The sequence below is a fragment of the Pelobates fuscus genome, chromosome 2, assembly GCF_036172605.1.
Source record: "Pelobates fuscus isolate aPelFus1 chromosome 2, aPelFus1.pri, whole genome shotgun sequence".
NCBI classification, from domain to species: domain Eukaryota; kingdom Metazoa; phylum Chordata; class Amphibia; order Anura; family Pelobatidae; genus Pelobates; species Pelobates fuscus.
The window spans coordinates 309,297,660-309,307,179 of record NC_086318.1 but is presented as its reverse complement, the minus strand read 5'-3'; the positions used below and the strand labels follow the sequence as shown (position 1 = coordinate 309,307,179).

Genomic DNA, 9,520 nt, shown 5'->3' with positions numbered 1-9,520 from the left:
TCAGAAGAATAAGATAAGTATTGTATTGTATTTTCAATCATAATACGAAAATAATATAATCTCTTTTTCACAGCAAAGGAGTGGGATTTCAGTTAAGACAGAACATTTTGGGGTTTATTTGCTAAAAAAATGATTGGTTGTGAACTGAAAACAGCACTCTATAATTTATACTAAAAAAAAGCCAAATTATGATTTATTTTTTAAATCGACTATTTTGGACTAAATTTTGAAAAAAAAATAGGCGTTTGGCTAATAAACCATTTATGTCAAGACAAAGAGAGCCATAAGCAGCGAGAATTTTGGAGCACATAAATTAATTACGCACCTATCTGTCATTCAGAAATGTTTATTAATTTTACTATGTAATATCATTTAAACCTGGGTTTTATGTAGATTGTACAAGCCAAAAACGGAAATTTTGAATATGCAAAGAAATGATGTGTGAGTTTTTAAAACTAATTTGCAATAAATAAACTATATCCAAATCTAACTTTACTAAGTTCCATTGTCTTTGTGCCTTTGGTAACTCTCTTTGCTAAAGGACACCTGTTACCTATTTGTGTTTACACGCTACAGGTGACAGAGCATAACACATTTTTATTGATTGCAGCAGCAGAACGGCACATGATATTTAAAATAATTAATTTGCATACTCATTGTTTGGGACTTGGTATGTCTTGGCATGCAAATTCAGATCATTTGCATAATAGGGAATAGCAGATTTATAAATGAGACAGAACCATTCCAAAATCAACATTTCCCATTTTATTTATCTTGCTAGTAGATATGTAGGGGATTTTATGACCAGCATTGTTACACGTTTTGGAATTGTGTTTTAATACCAGTTAAATGTTACATTAACAGGAAACCTATTTCATTGTACTTGTACACATATAATTTTCTGAAACATTTACAAAGCAGATTCAAATAAAACTAAGGAGTGATATATTGGTTATTTATTGTAGGGGTTTATGCACTGTTAAAGGTAAAAGTTACTTGCATTACAATTTGAGAAAATATGGCTGGACACAGGCACATTGGAATTTTGTTTTTAAAAATGAGCTATTTTGGCCTAAATTAAGTAAGTTCAATCACTGTAACTTTTTAAATATGATGCTGTTGATCTAAGGGTCCCACGTATTTTGCCTGTTCAAATAATTCTAAATAGAAAGAAAAGTTTCCTTCAAATATTTGGTCGCGTACATATAATACATATACTCCATAAATGAAAAGTATTTTGAATGAATTAATCAAGGTGCCCATGAAAAGTGCATACCTGTCCTATTACAGACTTTACTTGAAAGCATTATGCAACACACAGTGTTGTAGACAATAGCAGTTTAGGGCCAGTTAAATGTCCTCCCAGTGATCTGGTAAAACTTTTGATTGAAAGGATGAAAGAATTTGCGCAATTTGGTTATAACAGAAGGATCAACTTCTGGGTGAATGCGCCCCTTGCTTCCTGCCAGGCACTTGTTGAAGACAATGTTAAACCGCAGGCAGTAAAACCCTCGGGTGGCGTTAAAGTACAAATTGTATTGACTAATCCTAGGTGGAAGGTTGAGGAACTTTTCCACAAGCTGCAGTTCTGGCAGTGGTTCTGTGATTAGACGATCTCCGTCAACAATGTGAAATTGTTCTATCGGGAAATATTTAAGCCACCTCTCCAAATGCTTGGTGTAGATACTGGTCCTTACTGCCTTGTACTTGGTGTTTACTTCACATGTGTTAGGATCCATAGCCATTTTTTCAAACTTGTAGTAAGTTTTATTTTTTCTTTCTTTGCCCTCTAACACCTGAGTGTAGTCAGATATAGCTCTCGTGGTAGGTTCCCGAACAATTATCAATAATTTTATTGATGAGTTCATTTTGTAAATTCGTTCGGGGACTTCGTCCGTGATGAAATAGGCAGGGCTTTTCTCAATAGTTATTTGGTGTGGGTGAGAAAACGGCATCTTTTTTCTATACCATTCAATGCCCCTTGCGTAGTTTTCATCATTATCAAAAAAGTGGATTTCTTGGGACGCCTTGACCACAGAAGGATGTAGATTTAACATCTCTAGAAGGGCTCTTGTGCCTCCTTTTCTTACACCTATAATAATGGCCTTTGGTAGCTGCTGCACCAGGTTGTGTAGGAGGATTTGCTCTTTTGTTGCATTTCCTTTACGAAATTCATGTAGTAGTCCTCTCTTAAACTGCATAGCTCGGAGATTGATCCCATCCTGGTTGTGTGGTCCAAACCGACCTTCAATTGGACAAATGGGAGGTAATCTGCATTAAAAGATCAGTAAGGAAAAAGTGAATTAGAATGTAGGCTGAAAAGGTAATTCAATCTCATATATATTGGAAGAACAACATTTTTATAAAGATTGATAAGTATAAAAAACATTTTTAATAAAAAATTATGTCAAACTCAGAAGTATTTAACTTTGATTTTTTTATCAAAATATGTTTAATAACTAAAATTATTACTTCTATTTGGAAATCTCACAGAGAATCATTTGATTAGATTGAAGTTATTAGTCAAAACTGGATTATCGGTTAGTTTAAAGGCTTAAAGGTTATTTAAAACACAAAGACACTGTAATGTTGAAAATATATAATTAGTTTTAACCATTAAGTGTTTATGGGTTTTTTGTTTTTTTAAACTGAGTATACTGAGTTAAAGTAGGTTATATTGATGTAAATGGCCATATTCCATTGTATACAATAAATTTTTTAGCAGCCTTATTTTAAGTTCTTAAAAAAAAAATTCTATGTCTTTTTATAATTTAATAGTCTCATTAGTAGCATGGTTACAACGTAATGTCTTGGGTTGTCTGAATAATTTTTTTGTCTTTCAAGCATTGTGATCTCATGAATTAGGATGCATGAAAGTGCCAAAAACCTCTCTACAGGTTACTGCTCCAAAATTCCCCTGTTAAATTCTTCATTAAACATGTGCTGATCAGGCACTTTAGCTGCATTATTTCGGACAATGCACTTTTTTAATATGTAATCTTCTATAATAAATTAGATCGTTGAACACTATGAGATTTTATATTGCGTCTGTACATTTCATTCTCCTCTCTGATAGCTATCAGTGGAATACTATATTTGAAATGCAGCACTGGTGTCCTCTTAGCCTCCATACATTGACACAGTGACATTAAGTAGACCATAATGAATGTATGTATATATATATACTATATCTGTTTTATCTGTCCCTTTTTGTCCAGATACATTTCCATTCTGTGATTTGTTTCCATGGGGCACTATATTTGAAATACAAAGACATTATAATAAATGTTTTTCAACAGTATAGTGTATTTAGTTGTATCACTTCAGAGATATTTTATAGTTATTCACCAGCTTGGAATACTCATATTATTTAATGTCTTTACCTAGACAAGTGCTGTGGTCCAGTCCCGACCTTCGTTTTAAGCATGATTCACATACATTGATATATATATTTTAAGTAAATTAGCTAAAATGCAGCTGAATTACCCAATGTGCGATAAAAGTGAAACACAGGTAGATTATTTCTTCACTTTTAGTATGCAATTTCTACTCCTGCATTCTACAACATAATCAAACATTTGTAATATTAGTTGGAAAGGGATTATGAAATAGACCCCTTTTTGTAACATCTGTGCTACCCTAACACGCAAAAACTAGGTCAAAGTATACAAATACAACATATGACTGTGCCGGTTCCTGAAATAAATTCTATTCTTTTTGGATATCACTTTGTGTGCCTAGAACGGCCAGACTTAACGTGGACAGTGAGAAAATATGTAAACAATTAGACAAACCAAGATCAGGATAACAGATATACAGGTGAATGAGTAAAGTTAGCCAGGTCAGAATGATAGAGATAGGGTCAGAGAATAAGCCAAAGTCAAACGCAAAAGTCAAAAGAGCACTGATCAGGAACCAAAGGAAAATCATAACAGGGCACTGACTATGGGGTAGGAAATGCTGTTAAGAGAACCACTGTTTTCCACGTCATCCCAGTGTCCCCAAAACGTACGAGAATGGGGTTCCAGGAATGGACGTGATCCGAAAGTGATATATTGCGTCATTCCATTATATACAGGTGGGCAGTGCCGACATGCTGCTAAAAGAGGAACCACCTGCCCAGCCAGTGAAAAGATCAGAATGCCATGCTGATTGGGAAAGTAATGTGTCACCTTTGCAGTATTCTACAATAGAATTGCAATGTGGATCATATGATTTCTATACATGCGCAAATTTATTTAATGCGATTGATGCTGGTAAAAAAGTCTTACATAACATCTTTTCAAAAATCCATTAGGCAGGGGAAAATGGAAAACATTCAAAGGAAATCTGAGGAAATGGTGCACATGTTTTATGAGTGTTACTGCTCCAGGGACGTGGTATATTACAAATCTGGGGTGAAACCACCTTTTATAGGTACAGAGGACACAGATTTGCTTGGGTGCTACCTTTAGTAAAAGTTATGCCCATGCATTTTTCATTCCCTCTATTTGAGCTCAAGGTTTGATCTGTAAAAATTATATGAGAAACAGGGATTGGGTATGGTATACTAAATGTCTGTCATATGCCTTGCCTTACATAGCTATTGTAGCTTCTTATCAGCTCTGTGTATGACAAAAAAAATCAAGCTGTAGTGGTTATGGTGCCAGGTATGCCCTTGCACCCCTCCTTCTAAGTACCTCAAACCATTTTAGAATGATTTGTCATCTTAACTGGGGTCTACAAGATGACTTACCATCTCCACTATCTTTAGCTCACTGGCTGAGAGAGAACAGCTGGTGTTGATTGAAAGCTCCAGTGGAAGTAGTGGGGGTGGGGACTGGTATCTAAAACAGGTTGACTGCTTACAGTGCACTAGGACACTCATGTCACTCCTGTCACTCCTGTGTATGGTGCTAGGGATGTTCCTTTAAGTGTACTTTTCCTATCTCAGCTCAGACCTGTCTTGAATCCCAATAAGTAGGTGGACCAAAACCAAATATCTCAGGGCAAACAAGCCAGACTTCCCATTAACAAGCTCAAGTTGTTCCTTTTCCTAGAGGTTCTGCCTCCCTTAGCTTCACAGTGGTAGCTAAATATACACTCAAATATAGAAGAATAGATACTCTCGGTGTGTAGTGGTAATATCAAGATAAAAAGTCTTTTAAAAATACCATATCGGGTTATTATTATTTTAAGTGCTGCTACATTCTGACAAAATGACATCTAAGTAAAGCTCATCAAGTCATTAGTCCAAGGTCAAGTTAACTGTTTGCATGTGGCATGTCCTTACCCTTTTTACTACAATCCATTAGGCTATGAGTTTAAATGCTAATTGTCAGCTTTGGTTTAGGACAAGTAGTGCCAGTGTCTAACCGAACAGATTTCCCAATCTGATTTGTATACCGAACAAAGTACCGAACACATGGACCACCCAGAACAGTCGTGTGCTGCTAGTTGACCCACTTGACCCCACTAACACCTAATCTAACCGCAAACACTTGAACAGTCTAAGTGGTCGGCTGGGTGGCCGCCGTTTGTATGGACGAACACGAGGTGGCGGCCATCTTGTTTTGTTGAACGCTTAAAGCGGTGTTTGGTCGTCGAGTGCATGGAACAGATACTCAATGGCTCGAACACCGCTGAGACTTCCATGCTCGCCTATGTTTGTGAAAATTCATCTGACTAAAGCGGCGTTCGGTGAAACCAAACTCCCGAATGAGGGGTACACGACTAGTTCTCCCACGAACTGCTACTGTTGGTATTTTGTTATATTTGAAGCTCCAGAAAGAGTACGACTGCACAACCTGAATCTATGGAACTATGTTGGGCAGGAGTATTGTGTGCGGTCGGTCAAAAGAAGACTTCCATGAAACTCCTGAACCCCTTAACCAATCTGGGTAACTTTTGGATATGTTACTCACCCAGATCAAGGCTATCAGGGATATACTGTTTGTGGGGTTTATGCAAGTTTTTGGGGTACTTTAGGGGTGGCTATAAATTGTGTTCTTTTTCGCCTGGAGATAATTGAGTTAATACAGTACTTTACTCAATTATCTCCCAGGCAGAGGGGAGGGATTGCATGATATCTATGGGAGTGTCATATATTGTTACACTGTTGTCATTGGCCTGTGACTTTGTAATTCAGTCTTTCATCAGGTCCAGATGGGAGTACTCCTTTCATGGAGATTGTCATAAAAGACCAACTGTGGTCCCATTAAAATCAGTTTACTTCACCCTCAACACGCAGCCTCGTCTCGTAATTGTAGGGACCAGCTATACCTGCTATAACCACTAGCTGTTATATAAGCTATACTGGATTCATGGTCTGCTTGGAGATCTACTTGGGAATACTGCAGCACTTCCCACACTAGGGGAAAAGGACACCACTTCTCACGGGGTGACCGCCACGCTTGGTGGCAGCAGTGGGATGGCTTCCTAGTGAGAGGAGAAGCACCCTGGAGACGCCCGTTGGATTTTAAAAATTGAGGGCAACGCTAGCACTCATGCAGCATCCCTGTCTACAGAGGAATTTGGGAGAATTGGATATGTTAGCCCCTGGGCAGCGCTCACATCCAAGGAGGAGAGTGACCTTGAGCGGTAGGATGGTCCTTTATCCCCAGAGGAAGCGCTGAACGGATGGAAAGCCAGTATGACAAGCTCAAAAGACCGACATTGAAAGATTTGCTGGAGAGCCATGGGCGCACCACAAGTAACCGACCACGGCGAGAACTAATCGCCGAACTACAGGAACTAGACCGAACAGCAGTAATTGCCAAACCAAATATCCTGATCACAGAAGTGGATGAAACGCTGCAAATTGTAGGGTCACAATTGGCAATATATGGGCCAAATGTAATAATGTGGTGAAGTATACCCTCTAACCTACAGCATTAGTAGACTGCTCCTCCAAGAGTAGCATGCAGGAATAATACTTTGATTAAACTATCTTTCTGCTGAAAGTGAGTTATGAGGAAAGTATATATTGCAGAACAATGGCCTGTATCATCTTCTTAAAGGGCCCCCCTTCTGTCATATAAAAGGAAACTACCCCCTACGGGAATCAGTTGAGCAATTAGGTGAGTGTTTGCTGTTTTGACATGCCCTGGAATAAAACCCAACAGTATGTGGTGCCAAACAAGTCCCTAAGATGATGTGGACTGGGAATCTGTCTGTCCCTGTCACCTAGGTGCACTAGGCTCAACTTTCCCCCTGCTTTGCCTAAGGGTGATAGAAATGGAGTAGGTACCGATGGTTGTAGGTTGTTACACAATATCACATACAACACCTGCTGACTGCACTTTGTACTTTTTCTTTCTGCTTGTACCCAGAGTACTACAGACTTGTGGTGTCTTTGCAGATCTCCCAAGTCTGTGATCGGACAGCCACAGAAAGTCTAGGTAGGGTGAGAAGGGGAGGGTTTGCAAAGACAGCAGACAAGAGATCTGCAGTTTTTGCAAGCTGTTTTTAGATATACCCTCAATGAAAATATGTATAATTAAATGCATGAAAATACTGAATTCTGTAAAACGAACTCTATTAAACTTCAGAAATTATGCAAATAACACCATTATGTAAATCACTGCACACAGATCTAAAATAGTTAAAATTACGTATAATATATCCAAAAATTGCTGCTTGTTCCATGCATTAGATGGCTGTTTCTAAATGGAATTTGATGAGCTGCATTCAAATTATAAAGCAATATATGATAAATGAATCCTTGTAATGCATTTTAAAATTTGACCAATAATTTGAATGTTTAATATTATTAATGTGTTCTGTACTACAAAACAGTGTGGGATTACATTTATTCTCTATATCTTCTTAAATTGTGTGCATGGGTGAGATTTAGAAACAAAGGGGATTATTCACTTAATAGTGAATAGCAACATGCTTGTTTTAAAATAAGCTTCCAAGACAATCAATATTTGAATGTAGTCCACAGATCTCCTTGGTAAATAAATAGACTCCCTGTCTGTTCAATCCTGCAACTTAAAAAATTGCCATTCTGCATGAATGTCAATGTTTACATTGCTCAGTTAACTTGTCTCTTTGTTGTTGTCACACTGACAGTTACAAGAGGCACTTCGGCCCCAATAGCCATGTTAAACTTGGCTATTCAACTAGATGGTCTGGAATTGGGAAACAATGGATCGGTTGAGATCATTTACACTGTGGCATTGTGAATACCAACATGGCAATGGCTGAAAGGTAAGTAAACTCACCTGTCAAACCGTCTCATTTGGGGGAGGGTGAATACAGGAACAGAGGTAGATAAAAACTTTAGCTTTAGGAATTTGTATTTCTAACATAATATATTTTCTTTAAAATATCGAATGCATCTAGATTCTTAAGCACCTTTTCATGTGCAATAAGAACCTGATAAGTTCCTCACCAACCTAATACTTCAAGGGATAATATAAGCATTACAATCACTTCAGTAGAGAAAAGATGGGGGCCAGCATGCCAGTATGCTTTTTTCAAGTGGAGGATACTAGTCCTCCACTTGAAAAAAGGTATTTTGGTCACTTCCTTTCTGTGAGTTGCCATTTTACTTTTTAATTTACTGTTTCATACTTCTTTACCTAGCTTCTGAGTTTTATCCTGTTTCAGTGAGACATTACTCCAAAGAATCCTAGGTGGGGATTATACCACTCAAGCCCTATATATTGAGCAGTCCGCCTGCTCATGTAAATGTGAGTAACCACTTTATATTTTATACTCCTAATTTTAAAATAGAGAACACTATTGCTGTTCCTGTTATATTTCATATGACCCTCCTTCAGACAAGACACCATTTCACGTATCCTATAAGTGGGGATTATACTACTGTACACACTTCATACTAGAGCTAGTCCCTAGTCCTAGCTCTCTGAAACATGAGTAGGATCATATCAGACTTTTTACCAGTTACTATCTGCTTGCTGAATATATTGCACCATTGGTTGTTTCTTTTATCTCCACATACAGATTTTAAGAACGCTCCCACCTCATAAAGTTTAGGAGAGTCTTCTGAAAATTAGACGTAAAGGCAGCGATATTTGAATGGATGGGAAGCCGCTCCATATTTGGAACTCATTTTATTTCCTTTTTACTTTTAATTTTTTATACTTCTATATACTCTATATGTGATTTATCTGTTTTTAGCAGCATGTTGATTTGAGAGAAATGATAGGCCATAGTAATAAAATAACAAGTAGTAATGCACTCAGATTTTGCACTGTTGTCTCTGAGATACAGCAAAGAAGCATTAAGATCATACAGGACTCTAGATAGGTTTACAATTTGGTTCCCCCTTCTTTCTCCAGTTCTCCACTTAGACGTGGTAAATGGGGACAAGCAAATTCATGGTTATCAAGCCCTGGTCTAATCTCTGGTGTCTTGGTGGTCAACTAGGGTTGCTGTTAGAAAAACTTCACATGCTTGGTCTCAGATTGATCAAACCTTCTCAGGCTTTGAAATTGTACCAGTCAATTTATGTGACATAATTCCATTACATTTTGTTGTATTTAGAAATATTGGAAAAATTAAAAAAAAT

At 37.5% G+C, this 9,520-nt stretch overlaps 1 protein-coding gene across 2 annotated transcripts in view; it reads right to left on the bottom strand.

Moving 5' to 3' along the window:
* Positions 1–217: 217 nt before the first annotated feature.
* The window catches only part of HS3ST5 (heparan sulfate-glucosamine 3-sulfotransferase 5), a 255,286-nt gene continuing 245,983 nt past the window's right edge, over positions 218–9,520 (bottom strand). For both annotated transcript variants that reach the window (XM_063441283.1, XM_063441284.1), the window contains one exon: positions 218–2,271. In XM_063441283.1, the coding sequence (XP_063297353.1) occupies positions 1,341–2,271 (931 nt within the window). In that variant the 3' untranslated portion in view covers positions 218–1,340. The remainder of the gene's footprint in view (positions 2,272–9,520) is intronic.